Source organism: Petromyzon marinus, chromosome 26 (assembly GCF_048934315.1).
Source record: "Petromyzon marinus isolate PM22_M1 ecotype Great Lakes invasive population chromosome 26, UKy_Petmar_22M1.pri1.0, whole genome shotgun sequence".
Lineage (NCBI taxonomy): Eukaryota > Metazoa > Chordata > Hyperoartia > Petromyzontiformes > Petromyzontidae > Petromyzon > Petromyzon marinus.
The window spans coordinates 5,393,542-5,414,101 of NC_133692.1; the positions used below are offsets into that span (position 1 = coordinate 5,393,542).

General features: G+C 50.3%; 1 protein-coding gene across 1 annotated transcript in view; it reads right to left on the reverse strand.

The window, feature by feature from the left end:
- Positions 1 to 545: 545 nt before the first annotated feature.
- The window catches only part of LOC116946075 (protein sidekick-2-like), a 494,081-nt gene continuing 474,066 nt past the window's right edge, over positions 546 to 20,560 (reverse strand). Inside the window, 1 exon segment of the mRNA XM_076069895.1 lies at positions 546 to 6,715. Coding sequence (XP_075926010.1) covers positions 6,332 to 6,715 — 384 coding nt within the window. The 3' untranslated portion in view covers positions 546 to 6,331.

Sequence of the window (20,560 nt, forward strand, 5' to 3'; positions counted from 1 at the left end):
CCAACAGTCTGTTACAGGCTATACGGGGGGTATTTGTTTGTGTGTGTGTGTGTACGTGTGAGCACAAATTATTGTATGGCTGACCATGTCATTGTTCGGTTTGGCCCAGACTTCGTGCTGTGAGGCTATGTTCTCGGCATCTTGGGAAGAAAACATCATCTAGCAGCGGATCGGTCATTGCTGACGATGATGGATACGATCTCTGCTGCAATTTGTGATATAAAAAGCTGATGTGCCCAAGCCCGTTGTGAATGAGTATAAGGCCTGATCGTCATCATCATAATCAACCATGTTTAATCCTCACCAGGCCTCACTAAACCGCCTCTACCTTTCTCTCACGACGCTGCGATGTAATCCACCGAGCAACTGCCCACGAGCTGATTTCCTCACTCCATCTCTTCGGTGGACGCGCTGCAGTGCGTGTTCCCTCCTCCGGCTACAACTCCGTCCTTAATCTGGACCCAATGTCCATCATCCCTTCTGGCGACGTCTCCTATCTTTAAAACAAAACCCAAAAGACAATATAGAGACGCACGTAGATGCAATTAAAAATCACCCACACGTTTATTTATAAATAGAAAACCATCTTAATCATACATAACATGACCTGACCTCTGACCTGACCTGACCCCCGATGTCAAAGGCAGCTCAAGGCCATAACCAAGGGTCAAAGGTCATGTGCCGAATCAGCAAATTTTCCACCCAAAGGTACACACGAATGTACATTGCATACTGTACATATTGATATTTTTTCGTAATTATTATTTACTTAGTTGTGGGGATTTTTTTCCAATCACTTTTCTCATTTTTTTGGTACGATTTAAAAGAAAAAAAAATTGCTTGCAATGTACAGATTCGCCACGCTGAAATTAAATGTGGGATTAATTTCTTCATTGCGGAACAGCTGTCCGATGTGTTTTTCAGGGTTGTGCTGCGCGTCGTTCGGCACGACGTCCGACGTTTTGCTCCACATGCTGCCGGAAGCTTCTTCAGGCAACGTCAGGTAGGCGAAGAAGCTGCCCGGGACGTGGCGCGAAACGTCGGACGTCGGGCTGAACGGCAGCACGCGGGAACGACCCGAGATAGCTCATTATTTGGAGAGCTACACAGCACGACTCAAGAAAACCCTACACAGTGGTTCATTGCGAATTCAGAGTGCGACCGAAGATGGCGCGCGGGTTGTTATCAGACACGCTCATACGCGGATGGAAACATCATAGGTTATACGCATTTTTTTTTTGGGTGGGTGAAATGTTTACAAATAACTTATGCTTACATTACGTACGATTTCCTTTCGAAAAAAAAAGCCTTGAGTGTACAAATTCGTGTTTCGAGAAATACAATGCTCCTCTCACTGTGTTTGGCTGAGAAATTGAAAAGAAAAAAATCGATTTACAGGTGAGAGTTTAAGGACCGTACTCAAACTCTCCGATCCAGTGGCTGACGGTGGAGACCAGGGCCGGATTAACGCGGAGGATTTAGGGGGCTGCAGCTCCAGGGACTCGGATTTTGAGCCCCTCCCCCCCCCCCCAAAATATATAAATAAGTAAAACAAGTTAAAGGTGCAGCTCTGCAATGTCTTGCTTCTGCCACTGTCAGACGTCTTGGAAGAGGTGGGAGAGTCTTGATTACGGTTGAAACTCAAAACTAGCATTCTGACAAACCCTATCGATAATTTTGCAATGAAATCCATAGAATGCCTGCGTGTATTACTACGAGTTAGGTGCCAAAGGTAATGACGTATTTTTGTTCGTATTTTACTCTCATGTAGTGTTACAACAATTTAGAAATGCAAATACTGTTAAATAAAGCCTAACGAACCGAGGTGAATGGCAATTGGGTGTTTGACATCGGGCATGGGCGGTAGCAAAGCCTTCGGCGGGGGTGGGGGGGGGGGTGATTATACAAAGAGGTTCCCCCGAAATAATAACAGCCCCTGGCCCCCATCAAACGTAATCCATCATCGTCAAAGAGAGTCCACCGAGAGCAACAGCATACGGCCCAAGTCTGGCGAAACTGAGCCGCGGTGAATCGACACGGCCGAAGAGTTGCGCAATCACATGTCTCCACGCCTTTCCCCGCTTTCCCGTCCAGTGCCAACGCGTGGCCACTCAGAATGCGAGGCGATGGCGCCGTCTTCACCGTGAAGCGACTGGCGAACCCCAAAGTAACTCCATAATGTACGCGCACAGCCCTTTTGTAATATCCACTGTTGGACGAGGGGCCTCCTCACGCCGTTGCGGGCTGTCGTGTTTATTTGACCGTACTTTCACCACGCTGCCTAGGGCGCTGTGCAGTGCAGTGCAACAGCGGTGCACTGCTGCACTGCAATCTGTTCCGTCCATCACGTGGCCCCGCGGCCTGTGACACGTTTGTGCATGGCTCTATAATGCTCCAAATAGAAATAACGTATCCTGACTGTCACCGAGACAAAGAGGAAGATGCAGAGTTTTCGGTGACTGGCTTCCTTCAGGAAAATAGTTATTTTTGTCGTTAATATATTTAGATTTTTTTATTATTTTCATTAAAACCTCTTATTAACTGCAAGGGGATGGGAGCACTGGCCGAGGTAGCGGATCACGCACTCCGCCATGAACCCGGCGACATAAGTTCGATTCCCCATCACGGCTTAGACCAGCGGCGGAGTGACATCGGAACCGGTTTTGATCCGCTCCCCGCACGCCCCTCCAGAACCCTTTCACAATCCCGGACTGACGAGCGTGGTGAAGTACGGTCAAAGAACCTCCATAACCGGCATGGCATGGGGGAGGGTTTTTCGTCCAGCAGCGAACTGACATCAAGGCTCTAATGGGGGCTAGGGTGGCAGTTCATGGCTGCAGTGAAGACGAATCTGAGTGAATGTCTCTCGCATAATTCCCAGAGGCCATGCAAAACCAAGGGAGCCGGTCTCTCCATAAGATTTAATAGAATTATTATTATTATATTCCCACTCGTCCCCACCCGTTATAACATTTCTCTCCGTGATTCCAATTTCTCAAGGAAGGATTTAAATTGTCCTCTATTAAGATAAGTCGTGTTGATATTCCCACAATTACAATAACACTTGGACTCGCGGCCGTTAATAGGCTATACTAACTTGAATGCGTGAGCAAGGTCGTGGCAAGTATTAAAAACCGGCGCGGTCTCAACGCTGTCTCACAGAGGAACGCGTGATGCGGCGGGGAAGCACTATTCAGAACACTCGCGCGGAAGGGGGGGGGGTGTGGAGGAGACGTGGGGTGGGGTGGGGGGGGGGGTGCTTGCCGGCCTGAGCAAGCTCCAGGTAACTTGGTAAGGCGCCGGGAACTCGCGAAGTCGCTGCCGCCACCGCCGCCGAATAACGGCACGACGGACCCGGCCGTCTGATCGTGGCGACGCGGCTGTGGTTAGAGATTATGCATGGGTTAGTGCGACAGGGTTCGGGGGGTTCTGTACACGGGGGGTCGTGCGGCTAAGGGACGATGGTGAATTGCTGCACTGCGATAACGCAGCCGTCGCGTAAAGGTGTCGCAATCGTTGCGCGTGCGCGATGCTCAATCGTTGCGCAACGACATACAATCGTTGCATACCCCTCACCGATCATTGGGCGGTGATGCACAATCCTTGCACTGCACAATCATTTGTGCACCGATGCACAATCTTTACGCAATCATCGCGCGATGATTGCGCGGCGATACGCGAACCCCTGTAACGCTTCTGCCGTCGAGCGATTCGCGCTCACACAGCAACGGCTCGCTCCGCTCGGGATGGCTCGGCGTGCGGAGCGCATCTCGGCAAAAACTCGGCGTCACGTCGCGCAAAGTTGGTCAAATTCAGCCTCGGGATTCATCCGGCGTTCAAACGGCCTCTCGCCTGATGGCCACCACCGTCGGAAACTTTACTCGGCAAAATGTATCCGACACCGTCGAAACCTCCCCCGCCCCGCCGCAGAGGTGTTCCACGCAATGAGTGCGAGTTCACACGTAAACCTTGCTTGCATTTTCTTTTTTAAATAAGAACGCCCGGCCAAGCGATTCCATTGTCTCGTTTTTTTTTATTCTACTTGTGTTATTGCGAAACGCCATAAAGAAAGTATTGAAATCTTCCGAAGGAAGCGAAAAAACGTGCGGTTGCATAAATAATGCTGTGACAAAAGAGCGCTGTAAGCAAAAATTGCGCTCATCGCAGTAATAATAATAACAAAGCTGAAAAAAGGTGAAAAAATGTCACTCAGCATCAGATCGCGTCGTTTAAAAATCCGCAGCGGCGGTGGCGGCGGCGGCACTGCGCAGATTTACACGCAAACGTGGCCGCGACTTTTATCACGCTGGACCCCTACGCGGTGGGCACCCGTCCACCCGCGTGTCATTACTCGGATATCATAGATTATTACCAACTTCGTGTCCCTTAAGCGTAATAAACGTGGAGTGGCCCTCGTGATGGGCCGAAGGGTCTGAACGGCGGCGGGTGTGAATGGCAAGGTCCACGTTAATGACGTAAGCCGAGCGGGTGATTATATCGAGTGCCTGTGTGTGGCGACGCTGCGGTGTCCGCCTCCAAACGAACACAATTGCACGACACAAGAAAATTAATCCGCAAGTATAGGTAATCTTGAAGCGTCGTGTTGCCGGATGACTGAGCCCCAGGAAACATCTGTAGAATACTGAGCACGTGTGAGCGTGTATGCGTACGTGTGTGCACTATATATAGGTATCTTAAATTGACACGTTCTTTTTTTTCTTATCGTTCCATCAACTGACACGTGTTGAGCTCCTCCTGGTAATCCATACTGGGATTTGTGAAATCGCAGGTGATGTTATTGTTGATTTCTGCTTCCAAGTGGGAGAATTTCGGATCTTTCCGACAGAGTTAATCGAGAAAGTTGACGACTGCATAAATGCAGCCTGCGAGATTGAAATCCCAGCGCTGTACTTCATTTGATTGTCATGGTCTACACTACGGTCATTTAAACGCAATACATTTTGTGAACCGTTCGCAAGGTTGTCTTGCCGCTCACTCACGATGAGCTCATCCAATTGTCTCAGTTCTTTGTGGAAGGTGCATTTGTACAAAATGCATTTTGTTTTAAACCACCGTGGAAATAATCGTTGTAATGCTTTCCACTTTCGCGCTCTTCACGAATGAGAATTCACGAATCAAAAAGAAACGGTGGAATTTAGGATCGCAATCAGATTGTGAAGCTTCGCAGTTATTCCAGAAAACCGACGCGATTAACGGAGAGAAATTATGTAACCTTCGTAATAACCGTCATTATGGTTATTAGGAAAAAGTAAAGAAAACACTGGCAATGAAATGTAATATTTTTCCACGAAAAAAATGTATAATCGCAGTTTAATCACAGCAAAATAAAACAAGAAATAAACCCGTTAAGTGAGGTGGGGCATGGCCAGCAAAAAATCAGCAGAGGGGACCAGTGGAGAAGGGCAATTCAAGTCCTGAAGCCTAGAGTACTGTGGCACCACGAGGGGTGTCAGAAGTCGGCTCCATGTGGTCAGCAACTCCTTGTGGTGGGGGAGCTCCTTGTAGTTGTGAGGTGGTTTGTGGCTGGGACTTTGATGTGATCTACAGCTCCATGTGGTCAGGAGCTCCATGTGGTTGGGAACTGCTTGTGGTTGGGGGCTCCATGTGGTTGGGACTTTGATGTGATCAACAACTCCATGTGGTTGAAAGCTCCTTGCGGTTAGCAGCTCCATGTGGTTAGCAGCTCCATGTGGTCGGGAGCACCATGTGGTTTGGGAACTGCTTGTGGTTGGGAGCTCCATGTGGTCAGGAGCTCCATTTCGTTGGGAACTCCATGTGGTTGGAACTCCATGTGGTTGGGACCTCCACGTGGTTGGGACCTCCATGTGGTTGGGAACTCCATGTGGTTGGGAACTGCTTGTGGTCGGGAGCTCCATGTGGTTGGAAACTGCTTGTGGTTGGGAGCTCAATTTGGTTGGGAGCTCCATGTGGTTGGGAACTCCATGTGGTTGGGAACTCCATGTGGTTGGGAACTCCACGTGGTTGGGAGCTCCACGTGGTTGAGAACTGCTTGTGGTTGGGAGCTCAATTTGGTTGGGAGCACCATGTGGTTGGGACTTCCATGTGGTTGGGAACTCCATGTGGTTGGGAACTCCACGTGGTTGAGAACTGCTTGTGGTTGAGAACTCCATGTGGTTGGGAGCTCCATGTGGTTGGGACCTCCACGTGGTTGCGAGTTCCATGTAATTGAGAGCTCCGCCCGTGGCTGAACCTTCTCTGCACTCGTGCAGCCACCCCATTCCCGTCCCCGCAATCCCCGCCGCGAGTCCCCGCGTCGCCGTCGCCCAGCCGCGGCTCGCTCCGGCGTCGCTCAGACGAAGGAGGAGAACCCCGCGAGCGCCGGCCGGTACCCGGGGCCCTGCAGGCCGCCGAACTCGGGCTCGGTGAGCGGGTACGGCGCGCGGGCCGTGTGGTTGGCACCCTCGGCCTCCCCGCGCTCGGCGCGCGTCACGTCCTTCTGCTGCCGCCGCCAAGAGTTGTAGTACGTGGGGTCGCTCATATAGTGATTCACGAACGAGTGCTGGGCCGCGGCGCCCACGGCCGCCGCCGCGGCCACCGTGGACGACGATGTCGGCGTGGCCGGCGCGGCCGAGGTGCCCTTGGACGTCGTGGTGGTGGCCGTGCCGCCGACGGACGGCGGGGAGTCACGGTCGGTCTCGTGCTCGTCCGAGTCAGCCTCCTCCTCCACCTCGCTCTGCGGACGCACGGACAGGGGGGGGTGGGGGAGGATTAGGGGCCGGGATGAGCGGCGGCGCAGAGCAGTTGAAATGCCCCCCCTACCCCCCCCCCCACCCCCTGTCCAACACCTACCCCCACCTCCCCTACCACCCTCCCCTCTGTGTAGGCCGGCGCCTGGACCCCTTCTGGTGCACGGAGCTCTCTGGCGCATGGGCCCTCGTGCAGCGGCACCACCTGTACACTCAATGACACTGGAGTTGGGCTGGTGTTGGTTAGGGATTTAGCGTGAGGATCAGTCGTAGCAGGTGCAGGGGCCTCAACGTGCATCAAGGGGAGCCTTCAGTGATGGACCACTATTAATGCCCTGGCACCCTCTCCCCGCCAGATGTTAAAGTGACGGTTTTGGGGGGGGGGGGTCCTGTCTGTCTCGTATATAGACCCAAAATGTGAGGACCCCCTCACAGCCCAAACATCTTAGATGGGGAGCCCTAAAGAGCACGTTTCAACGAGGTCCTTTGACCCCTAAAACCAGAGGTGGCTAAGGAGTCGGGGACCTCTGTGGCTGATTGCATGAACAAACGTGAAGTGATTTTCTTCCAGGCTTAACTTAAATTGCTGTAAAAAAGACAAACTGAGTGTGAAATTCCATTTAGGAGTGGGGAAAGGGGAAGGCAGGGACGGGGCGGTGCGGGAGTGTTCTGCGCAACTGGCCCACGAAATTCACAACGATAATGAAGATGGTCATCAGCGATGATTGCGTTCGTGATGTGCGATGAGCGACGCTTGTCGAGTGACGGAGCGGATGTGTCTCGCCGTGACGGCGCCGTTCATCTGCCGTCGGGCGCTACAGCCGGCTTCAGGGTAGGGAAAAAAACCCGCACCGTGTACGGCAAGTGAATTATAATCCACTCCTATCCAATTGATTATTATTTTCTTCTTTAATGCGTCTACTTTTTTTTAATCAGCCCCACGGCGTTTGCAATTCCGTATTGATGAAAGTTTTTTTTTAAACAAAATTTGTTTTACGGAAGCAATGTTAATAACACCGATAGTGAATCACGCCGTTAAGCACCAACGTCGCATTCGCTCTTGTTTTTTTTAAACTTCCCCGTGTTTCACGAACCGTAATTGTACCGTAAAAGTACAAAGCTAAAACAACAAGAATCCCAAATTAAATGTTTAGCGCGTTCAGTTCCCTGTTAATGGACGCGTGGGCTAATTGCAAGTCTCCGCATGACTTCACGTTAAACAAACACAGCTTTGCTCTTTTTCTCTCTATTTCTCTCTCCAAATAACAATTCATAACAGACCATGCGCCGAGCCAAAACAACTCCCGAGCGAGCGTGAGCGTTCAGATAAACCACTCTTTAAGCCCTGATAGTTGAGCCGACTGAAAGGAATGAGTTGCGGGGGGGGGGGTGGAGGCTGGGAGACAGAGCCTTCGCAACGAGAGCGGCGGCGGGGTTGAGGATAAACAAAGAAGGGAGCGGCGATGTTGTGGAGTAATGCTTTGTAACAAGTCCTCGGTGGCCCACGCTACCCGCACGTGGGAAGAACACGCCGAACCCGGCCCCCCCTTGCGGACATCCGCGCGCCGCTCCGATGTCAATTTAAGATTCGCGTCGCAGCGCGCTGCTGTCAGGGGCCGCGCAAGGAGAAATGGTCACGGCTTGACTCGACGTTGGGCGGATTCACCCCGAAGGAGCCCCCGAGTAGCTTGATGAAGCCCAAACGCTGCTTGGTTTAAAGGTCGGAGTTATGGCGCCGATTGTACATACGACAAACAAGCGGTGGGGGGAGAGGTGGGGTCGGGTCTCCTCCCCCCCCTCCTCCTCCTCCTCAAGCCAAGCACAGAGGATGAGGGCGACAGTAAATATGCCACCACCACCACCATCGCCACCACCCCGAGAGTCGAGCAAGCGGCGGGCGGGTTCATTACGCGGGGCGCACGCACCGGATTGGTTTGCACGTGGAATACGCGACCAAACGACGCGTTTCGGTCCAGGTGTGTAACGACGCACGGATGCGTAAGATTCAGCACATCGGTTTGAAGAGCGATATGCACTGCAGTCGAATGCGCTACGCATGTTTGTGTTGTTTGACCCGCATTGCTTCTTGTGATTCAATCGCGACTCTGAATCGCGATATTTCAATTGAATAACTGGGGAAGGGATGGGAGGAGGGGGTCTAGGGATCACTGGGGGTGTGAATGATTACACCCCCCTTCCCCCCCGAATCAATACTGCTTGGAAGTATACACTGCATTATTTTAAGCTCGTGTAAATTTACTGCTGTTGACTTGAGCAGGAGGGCACAGTTGGTTAGTGCACTGTGCTATCAACCCGGTCACCTGAGTTCAATTCCCGGCCACAGCTCACATCAGTAGTTGGGGCGAGATCCGGTCTCTGCTTATGCCCTCCACTGGGACCTCTTCACCAATGCTTCCCATCGTCACCGATCCACATTGAACAAAGTGGCGAAGCGTGGTCAAATAAACCCCTGTGACCGGAGGCCATCATCCAGCAGTGAATTGACAAGGGGTGCTGTAAAGGGTAAAACAACTATATATGTATACCGTGTACACGTACGTTGTAATATACTCTGCATGCAAAACATGCACGGACACGTGTTCATGCAAACTTACACTTTAAAAAAAAATTGTAATTCAACAAACTGGGTGGGGGTCCCCCCCCCCCCATCGTGCAATTTCAGGAGTGTCCAATAGCGTAACTGAATGATTAAGCGTTATGCCGCAGCTTGTATTAATTCAATTAGCCACACCTGACATCAGCACTCAACGAAATCCAGAGGGGCCACTCAACCTGATAAACAGCTGTTGGAGCTCAATACCTCTCAGTTTCTATATATCTCTGTCTCTATCGTCCTGCCGTATAGACATATAAACTATTGGGGTAAAAGTCTGAAAGCAAGCCCCTAATTAAGGCTGGTATGGTGCATCAGGGGGTGGCATGGCCAGTACCATGTTTGGTCAGTTACCAAATGCCACTGTTATTGTACCATGACCTGGAATCGAATTTGAGTCGCTGGGGTTTACAATGCAGTGCACTAATCACTGTGCCCCTGCTCACTATGTATATAAAACAAAGACAAACGTCCCCTGTATATCCTTAACAGATTGGTGAGGCAAGTGCTGTTAGCGTGCACCTACGAACGGCGACACCGCGCCCGGTCTCCCGAGTGGCGAACTTTACACACTGCACTCGATACTCATTTGGGGCTGGGTCGATCCAAGGGAGGCCCAGAACCGATTCAAATAATCGTCATTGGTGTTCGGAATCCATTTCATAGTCCCATTTATTTCATAGTTCCATTTATTTGGTATAGCCCTGTGCGCCATTCGGCTCTTGAATCGGGTGCAACCGCAACCAACAAAAAACAAAAACATGAACAAGAAAACATCTTAAAGTGACTATGTGACTGTGCAAACACAAAATCCAGGAAAAAAAACATCAAAATATTCCTGAAATAGCACCGTACACCAACGCTTTGTGCAAAAATCCCAGTGGGATGCAAGTCAAACAACAACACTCTAACTCCGTACTACAACAAAACAAACGTCCAAACCAAAAAACTTTTCGAAATCACCAAAAAAAGCCATAAATGCAATATAACAGTGATCATACGGACTGTGACCGAATTTTTTACAATAAACTACATAAATAACATATAACACACAAACCCTAGATCCATAGCTGGCTGCATGAGTCACTCCACAACAACAGGAGCATCAGTCGGAGTATCACATTTTTCAATGCACCTTTAAGATCAGCAGACTAAATCAAAATACAGATAATGCTTTGCAGCGGTCATCCGGAGCGAAACATTTTATTTTATTTTAGGCCACTAAATAGCAGTGGCAGCTAGGGGTGTACAACTCTTAGCTGCCACTTGGGTCGCCGGGTTCATAGCGCAGCGTGCCAACCACTACCCCCCCCCCCCCCCACCACTATACACACACACACGCAGGAAGATGAACACATGGATCAGATAACATACACAAGTTAGAGGTATATCGACTGTTAAGAAAGGTAAGTGTGCTGTCGCAGGGCATGTCGCCAGGAGGGATGATGTCCGATGTTCAAGACGAATGACAGAGTGGCAGCCAAATACGCCCCAGTAGGAGGGAACACGCCCAAGAGAATGTCACCATAGAGCTAGATGAATCGTTGCATCGCGAAACCGTGAGAGATACCTACGGCCTTCATCCAGTAGTGGATAGATCAAAGCTGATGATGACGATGTAAACACACAAATGGAAAGATACTCTTTGGTTCTATTCGGTAAAGTCACCTAAAAAATAACAAAAAATAAAAAATTCACGACGTTTTGGCCACAACACAAGTGGCCTTCATCAGGTGAAGGGACCAGGCTGTCTAGAGGACAGCGCTGGAGTGAACACAGCCAAGCTCAGACCGCGACCTTTAAGCTGTGTGAGAGGAAGCAGAGCACCTTGACAAAGGAATTAGCATAAAAATTAGCATTTAATTGGCGGACTTAGCATGATGAACGATGTACAGGGGGGGAGGATGTGCAGACCGGCGAGGGGGGGAGGGGGGGGAGTTTACATATTGATGGTGTGAAAAGGGAATTTAAGCAGCTGCAAAAGTTTGGGATACCACTACTTGAAAAAATATACTGTACCATTGAAAATTAGTTTAATGTTTGGTTTGATTCAGAACATCTTTCCAATGGTTGCTTAATTTGAAACCATCCTCTCGGTTGAAATTGTGTCTGTGTTTGTAAATCTGAATTGCCTCGTGAACAAATCTCTCCCCTTTTCACACCATCAATATGTAAACTCCGCCCCCCTCCCCCCCTCGCCGGTCTGCACATGCTCCCCCCCTGTACATCGTTCATCATGCTAAGTCCGCCAATTAAATGCTAATTTTATACTAATTCCTTTGTCAAGGCGCTCTGCTTCCTCTCACACAGCTTAAAGGTCGCGGTCTGAGCTTGGCTGTGTTCACTCCAGCGCTGTCCTCTAGACAGTCTGGTCCCTTCACCTGATGAAGGCCACTTGTGTTGTGGCCGAAACGTCGTGATTTTTTTTATTTTTTGTTATTTTTTACGTGACTTTACCGAATAGAACCAAAGAGTATAAATCCTTGCAGTCACGAAAGCTTTAAATCTAGAAAGGCAAAGATCCCCTGTATAGCCTTAACAGACTGTAGGGGCAAGTGCTGTTAGCGAGCACCTATGAAGGCCGGCAATGGCACACGAGGGGGTGGGTGGGTGGCCAACACCACTCCCGGCCGCCTTTGCCTCCCAAGTGGCGATGTTTACACACCGCACCAGGTACTCATTTGAGGCTGAGTCGACCCACGGGAGGCCCAGGACTGGTTCAGATAATTGTCACCGGTGTTGGCCGCGAGCAGGAATCGAACCCGGGTCGCCGGGTTCATTGCGCAGCGCTAACCGCTACACTACCGCTCCCCCCACACACAAACACACGTGTGCGTACTTATAGAGCCGGGGCTATGTTTAATTGTTGGCCACTGTGTTCGTTTCTTTCTGTCTGAATTTCAGCAAAACACGCTGACGTCCATTTCAGCAAAGCACGCTGACGTCCCGATCGTCAACAATGGCACGGGTCAATCCAGATCGACCCGTGCCATTGTTGCACGTCTTGCTCTCTCTAATTTCAAGTTGCATGGAGAGAGTTGCCACCGACTGTGAGGACCAGAGGCCACTTGAAGGGATTTCAGAGGTAGCTCTGTGTTATCAACTTCTGGTGAACCGATCTCTAACATAGAGGATGGAATTCAGTGCTCAATGACATCCATAAGGTTTCAAAACACTCTTCAGGGAATTATATTGGTCACGCCACATCCATCTAAACTAATTTTACTTATTGTATTGTGTCGTCCAGATATTCTAGGAATATAAAGTTCAAATACTACAGGATTATTTTGGACATGCATAGATTGTACTCTGGTGGTGGTGCCTTAAGCCGATAACCCCTATTCCCAAGCTAGTCTAGCGGTGTTCTGGAAAATATCAAGTGAGAAATGAAGCCCTGGTTTGCACTTTTGCTCTGTGAGGAATCCGAATGGGATGCATTGTGTTGTGACACTGATACAAAAAATCAGGATAAAGTTGGGGAAAATTACGAAAATTTGTAAAGTAGTGTAGAGAGGGTTGAGAATGCATCCCAATCCCTCTCATGGGATCGCTCCATCACCATCCCAGAATCTTCACCCAGATCCGGAAGAATGCTGGCAGTGGAACAGCACGGACGTATCGGAATAAGCACGTCATACGAGACCAAAACATTGCACCTTCTGGGTTTGACATTTCTCCTCGAAGACACTGGTGGAACGTTCAACCGCATTTGAACCAACAATGAGCCGAGATGCACGTCTCCCTCACCAATGGGAAATTAAAGACACGAGCCAAAGTAATGCAACCCAAACTATGGACCAAACAGTAAACCCATAGAGACACATAGCGATACACAGAGACTCCTAGGATACTTAGAAACTCATAGAGATACATAGAGATCCATAGGGATACACAGAGACCCCATAGAGATACATAGAGATCCCATAAAGATACATAAGAGATCCCATTGTCATACATAGAGATCCCATAGATATACATAAAGACCCCATAGAGATACACAGAGACCCCACAGAGATACATAGATACTCCATAAAGATACATAGAGATCCCATAGAGATACATAGAGATCCCATAGAGATACATAAGATATCCCATTGAGATACATAGAGATCCCATAGATATACATAAAGACCCCATAGAGATACATAGAGACCCCATAGAGATACACAGATACCCCATAGAGATAACATAGAGACCCCCATAGAGACCATATAGAGATACAGAGAGACCCACTGAGACACAATGAAGACACGCCATAGTCGTGCGATTGTGGCCACGCAGCCCAAACTGTGCTCGGCAATCCATTGCTGCGAGCCCGTGCCCTGCGGGCCTCCCACAGGGCACGGGCTCGGCCCTTCCTCCGCGCTAACGAGCGAGCCGCTGGGAGTCGTGGCGAAGCAAACAACTCGGCCGGCGCCTGTAAATATTTACACTGCGGAGGTTAGCGTGCGGTCGTTAAGACCGAGGAAGGAAGTTTGCGAGTGGCGGTGCGGGGCAGCAACGGCGGCCTCCGCATTACAAACATGACTTTGGCCGAAAAATAAATAAGAGGCGCGTTTGTAGTGGTGAGTTGTGGAGGGGGGGGGGGGGAGAAGCTGGGAAATGGTATGGATGACCCCCGCCTCCACCCGGCGATGATATCCAGGCATTTCTCACTCAGACTTGAGGGGGAAAGATGGGTGGCTGCGGTGTGCATTTGTTGTATGCAGCGAGTGCAATGGCGTAGCAGTTTTGGGGTGTCCAGGCGGTGCAACTGCACCCTCGGATCCACGGTCTGGAGAGGCCTAGCTGCCAGGTTTTGAAGAGGGGAGGTGGGGCGGGGGGGAATAATTGGACAGGGACGCCACACCACCCAATTCACATCAGCCACGCGACTGAGCGTGCGTAAGCGAAGCCTCGAAACATCTGTCGGAATCGACTGTCGCCGTCGCGCGCGCCAACATCGTGCGGGCGAGGCTCGATTCGCTTCGATTCGCGCTTGTCGCGGAAAAAAGTCCTTGCCAAAATCTGAGGCCACTTCTCATTGGCGAAAAGTCCGCTCGCTCCGTGAAGACCCCAGCCCGAGTGGGCACCTCCTAAACCCTGACGTTACGCCGGCGCAGAGCGCGTGGGACCTTGGAGTTGTGATCGTGCCCGAGCTCTCTGCTCACGTATCTCAATTCTGCAGAATCTCACATCTCCGTCTCCACAACATCTGCCACATGTTCCAATTTCCTTATCGCTGCTGCCGCCGAGATCTCCATCCATGCCTTCGTTGTGCCCCGACTAAATCATAACGACTTTCTTCTCCACGACCTCCAAAATTCCAGATTATCCAAGAGTCCATTGGAAGACCGCTCAGCCGCACCCATAAACGAGGCGACATCACCACAATATTATTATTATTATCACTCCACTGGCTCCCACTATCATACTGGATCAATTTCAAGATCACCATCGATACCTCTGCCCTCTAATTTCAACTCTACTCCCTTTGGCACACTTCCCAAGCTCTGCTGTCATCTCACTGGATACATCAACGTGGTAATTTGCGTTGACTCAGAGAGTCAGGGACCCACGTGTGGAGATCCAGAGCCTCGCACAGAGGTGCCCGGACCCGCGTAGAGAGACCCACGTGGACTTACAAAAGCGACACATGGAGAGAATAGCGTAGAGACACAAAGCCTCCCTGCCTAGGTTCAGATCCAGGCCGAACACCTTCTTACTCCGCTGCCTATGACCGACTCTCCCCACCGCCCCCACACACCGAAGTGATGTCATTCGCACCTTTGCTTTCAAATCGTAAACACCCCTCCCTCTCGCCCCCGCGATGCCGTGTGTCAATGGCTGTTTGCGCGGCGTCTTGAGATGCGCTTGCATTTAGACGCCATATAAATCTAAAATTGTATTTTATTGTATCCCCACAACAGCCCCGGTTTACCGGCAGACGAGATGCAATATCTGGATGTGCAAGCGCACGGTTTATTTCCCCTGCTATGCGCTGCCAGTTTGGCCTGTGCTCATGCCCATATTTTATTTACGTGACAGCTGATTGATATTAAGTGGATGTTCACCGCATCTGCATTGTTGGGTGCTTTTTATATATATATATCATGGTATTCATACATATTAACGTGGAGTATTTATTTTCTTTCCCCCTGATTCTCCCCCCCCCCCCGCACCACCCCATACACCTGTCAGGGAGAGAGAAGAAATATTTACTTTTCACAAATTGTGAAACGTGTTTTGTGATGCGTCGCGAACGCACGCACGCACGCACGCGCGCGTCTCTTATTGTGTCTGCCTGGGGGGGCACAGTCGCTGCCCTGCGGACGTAATGTCAGCACCGTGCGCGCAAGCTCTGTAACAAATATTACATTAAATATTAAACATTCCCCACCCACCGAGAGGAATGAGACATCACAAAGAGAGCACAATGTGAGATCACTTGGGCCGGGGTCAGGGGTCACATAAGCCGCCTTACATTCCCTACATCCGCGGTTAGCGCTCGTCGCTTACTGTGTGGGTGGTTCTGTGTGGAAGCAAAGGGGCGAGCGGCGATGTGGTGATCAGCGCAAGCGCTGCGCTACGGCGACCCAAGTCTGATTCCTTCTCGTAGCCAACTTTGGTGGTGAATATCTGAACTGGTTCTGGGCCTCCCCCGAGGTTCGAATCAAATGAGTACCTGGTGCGGAGTGTAAACATCAGCATTGGGGAGACAAAGGTGGCCGGGCGTGGTGCTGGCCGCACTACCTAACCGTGTGCCGTTCTTCCCTTCACAGCCAAGCGATTAGCACAGTTGCCGACGTACGATGCGAAAGAAGTTCAACATACATACATACAAGGATGTATGGGGAATCTTTTGCCTTTTTGTCGTGAAAGCAAGTACTTACCAGGACCAAAAGCCTGCTTGGCTAGCTTCTGAAATCTGACGAGATCGGGCACATTCCGGCCGATTTTTGTCAGAGTCAATTACTTGCGTTAAAATAAAAGGTGAGAGATTTTCTATTTTTAACGACCGGCAGTAACAGAGGTCAGCGCATCGCACTACGGCTCCGGCTAACATCAGTGGCGACGGATCGAGAGATATCTGAACCGGTTTCTGGGCAAACCCCACCCCCCCACCAGACCGTCCGCGCCCCCCGCAAATTCGCTAATCCACACTGACCAGCACTGGTGAAGTATGATCAATTCCCAACCTCCCCCCCCCCCAACCCCACCCCCCCAACCCCACCCCCCTCCTTAATCGACCACGGATTTGGGGTCGACAGCGTCCGTCCGGCAGTGGGGTTGACAAAGGTGGCATCTCTCTCTGCTGTCACGCGTCGCTATATATTTATTATTAGTTTCGAACCCCCGTGCGACAACCACAACGTGCGTGCGGAGAAAAGGCGCCGCTGCCTTCTGCGTCGAGAGCTGCGTAACGACCGCGGCCGCGTTTCAGACGCTGTAGCAAAAAAAAAACACCGGCGGGGCAGGGGTGGGGGTCCCCCGCAGGCTACCGGGCTCGCCGGTATTTGCCGAGCGGCAAAGCGAGCGCCGTGCGGTCTGGCTCCGGTCACACCCGCGCCAAGCATGCACATTGTTTCGTGTGCACGTTGAACTTCTTTCGCGCCGTACGAGCCAAACGGAGGTGCGCGGGGTGGGGGGAAGGACAATAAAATAAACGTGGCGGCAAGCGGTTGTAAAGAGATGAGTTTTCAATATCGACATTTGTTTGTATATATATAGGGTGGGTAAAGCTGCAAACCCATGTAATTGCTTCCTCATGCCACCGCTAGGCAGAAGGGCCTTCACTTAAGAGCGAGGTCTAAGCAGGAGTCCCTCTCAAGGATATTTTGGCCTTCTCTTCCACGCTGGCCCAGACGTCTTGAAAGAGGCGGGAGGACCCCAAACTTTATCGCAGCGCATGCAACCTGCCCATCGACTATCTACGCTAGAGTGCCTTATATTAAGTAAAAAAATAATAATATTTTTTTATTTTACCAGGTAAGCCCCCACCGAGCGAGGGAGCTCTTCTTCAGAAGCGACCTGGCCACAAATGATCGCCCAACGCAGTGGCTTATCGCGCGGAAATGCACGGTAGCCAAACACTCTGAACGCGTGACGTTGATTCTAAATGTGGAGTGGAAAAAAACCTGAGGACGCCGGAGAAAAGATCCAAAATGCGCAAGTGAAGTGCTCGCGTCGGTTCACTCACTGCTGGTTGAGAGCCTCCCCCCCCGGTACCGCGCGGCTCGTGATGAACTATAGTCACATGCTACGTGGTGCCGGTCAGTGTCGATGACCGAAGGCGAGCAGTAAAGGTGCATGGAGGACGCATGGAAGTACAGCACAACGGTTGATTTCACCGCACTGCTCTCTCCCGCCCAACCACGGCGCCCCTCAGCCTACCGTGCGTGGCGGTCGCCCATCCAAGCGCTGACCAGCCTCAAACCCTGCTTAGCATCCGAGATCTGATCAGGCTGGGTGCATTCCGGGCAATTTGACCATGGTCCCTTTACATAAATATATATATAAATATATATGTAAACAACCTCCCCTCCCCCCACCGTATATATATATATTAATGGCTCTGGAGTACTGCCAAACATTGCATTCTTTCATGTTTTGTTGACTAAAAAGCCAGGCAGTGGGGGAAAATAAATGAAAGAAAGCAATACCTCGCAGAAATTGCTTTTCTAGATGAAAGCGCCAAACAGCGCAAAGTAGGCGGTTTTAAGAATGTCAAACCGCACACCAACAGGTCTGGCTTCGTCTCTCTGGCCGCGAGCGCGGGAACGGAGCCGTTCGCGGCCACCCAACGAGCCGGCCGGCCTCTCTAATGAGGACGATATATTTAACGTTGAAGCTGCAGCACGTGGCAGTGGCGGTGGCGAGGGCGGGAGGCTGTGGGTGAGCACACGAGGCTGTGGGTGAGCACACGAGGCTGTGGGCGAGCACACGAGGCGGCGGCGGCAGCGGCGGCGGCGGCGCAGGACGCGGCTCGCGGTTGCCCGTTCAGGACCGCTGGCAGGGCCCGAGGAACAAAACGCGTCGGGGGGAAAAAAAAGAAGTCGCGGCTCCACTCCGCTGCAATAGCCGTCGTCGTTACGAAATATTATTTAAGGGCTGACGCACCGCGTCACCTACTTAAGGAGCATTACATCAACTTTTATATAAATAATAATATCCAGCGTAATAACCTCGATATCAATGTCTTTATTTGCTATGAAGCAGGGCCATTGCCCAAAACGTAGAGTTTAAATTTATTTATTTTGACATACAGTGAGGGGAAAAAAGTATTTGATCCCCTGCTGATTTTGTACGTTTGCCCACTGACAAAGAAATGATCAGTCTATAATTTTAATGGTAGGTTTATTTGAACAGTGAGAGACAGAATAACAACAACAAAATCCAGAAAAACGCATGTCAAAAATTTTATAAATTGATTTGCATTTTAATGAGGGAAATAAGAATTTGACCCCCTCTTAATCAGAAAGATTTCTGGCTCCCAGGTGTCTTTTATACAGGTAACGAGCTGAGATTAGGAGCACACTCTTAAAGGGAGTGCTCCTAATCTCAGCTTGTTACCTGTATAAAGACACCTGTCCACAGAAGCAATCAACCAATCAGATTCCAAACTCTCCACCATGGCCAAAACCAAAGAGCTCTCCAAGGATGTCACGGACAAGATTGTAGACCTACACAAGGCTGGAATGGGCTACAAGACCATTGCCAAGCAGCTTGGTGAGAAGGTGACAACAGTTGGTGCGATTATTCGCATTTGGAAGAAACACAAAAGAACTGTCAATCTCCCTCGGCCTGGGGCTCCATGCAAGATCTCACCTCGTGGAGTTGCAATGATCAAGAGAACGGTGAGGAATCAGCCCATAACTACACGGGAGGATCTTGTCAATGATCTCAAGGCAGCTGGGACCATAGTCACCAATAAAACAATTGGTAACACACTACGCCGTGAAGGACTGAAATCCTGCAGCGCCGGCAAGATCCCCCTGCTCAAGAAAGCACATATACATGCCCGTCTGAAGTTTGCCAATGAATATCTGAATGATTCAGAGGACAACTGGGTGAAAGTGTTGTGGTGACATGAGCCCAAAATGGAGCTCTTTGGCATCAACTCAACTCGCCGTGTTCAGAGGAGGACGAATGCTGCCTATGACCCCAAGAACACCATCCCCACCGTCAAACATGGAGGTGGAAACATTATGCTTTGGGGGTGTTTTTCTGCTAAGGGGACAGGACAACTTCACCGCATCAAAGGGACGATGGACGGGGCCATGTACCGTCAAATCTTGGGTGAGAACCTCCTTCCTTCAGCCAGGGCATTGAAAATGGGTAGTGGATGGGTATTCCAGCATGACAATGACCCAAAACACACGGCCAAGGCAACAAAGGAGTGACTCAAGAAGAAGCACATTAAGGTCCTGGAGTGGCCTAGCCAGTCTCCGGACCTGCCAAACGTCAGCCTCGAAACCTTAATGACTTGGAGAAGATCTGCAAAGAGGAGTGGGACAAAATCCCTCCTGAGATGTGTGCAAACCTGGTGGCCAACTACAAGAAAAGTCTGACCTCTGTGATTGCCAACAAGGGTTTTGCCACTAAGTACTAAGTCATGTTTTGCAGAGGGGTCAAATACTTATTTCCCTAATTAAAATGCAAATCTATTCATAACATTTTTAACATGCGTTTTTCTGGATTTTTTTGTTGTTATTCTGTCTCTCACTGTTCAAATAAACCTACCATTAAAATTATAGACTGATCATTTCTTTGTCAGTGGGCAAACGTACAAAATCAGCAGGGGATCAAATACTTTTTTCCCTCACTGTACAACTATAATAATATCTGGAAAATCTTACCTCCCTCCCTGAGTCTCGAGACTGTGTGTTTTTTTTTAAAGGAGGTTCCTGCATTGGAATTAATTGTTTGTGCGAGAAGAAGAAAAAAAGCGGTGTGAGCACAAAGAGGAGCCACAAAGGTGGACAACCAACCGTGCTGTGCATTGGCCGGGAACCTCCGGAACCCAGCTGTACGTGATCCACCAACCCTTGCAGCCAAAGTGCCGGACCGCAGGTTTGAGGTCCCCACACCCCGGCTCAACACATCTCAAGCACGGGTGGAGCGGTGGTGCAAGTGATTAGCGCGTAGTGCTACGAACCAGGCGACTTGAGGCACAACCTGAGTTCGAATCTAATATCAGTGATGAGTGATAACTGAACCGGTTTTTGTTGTTGCCTGA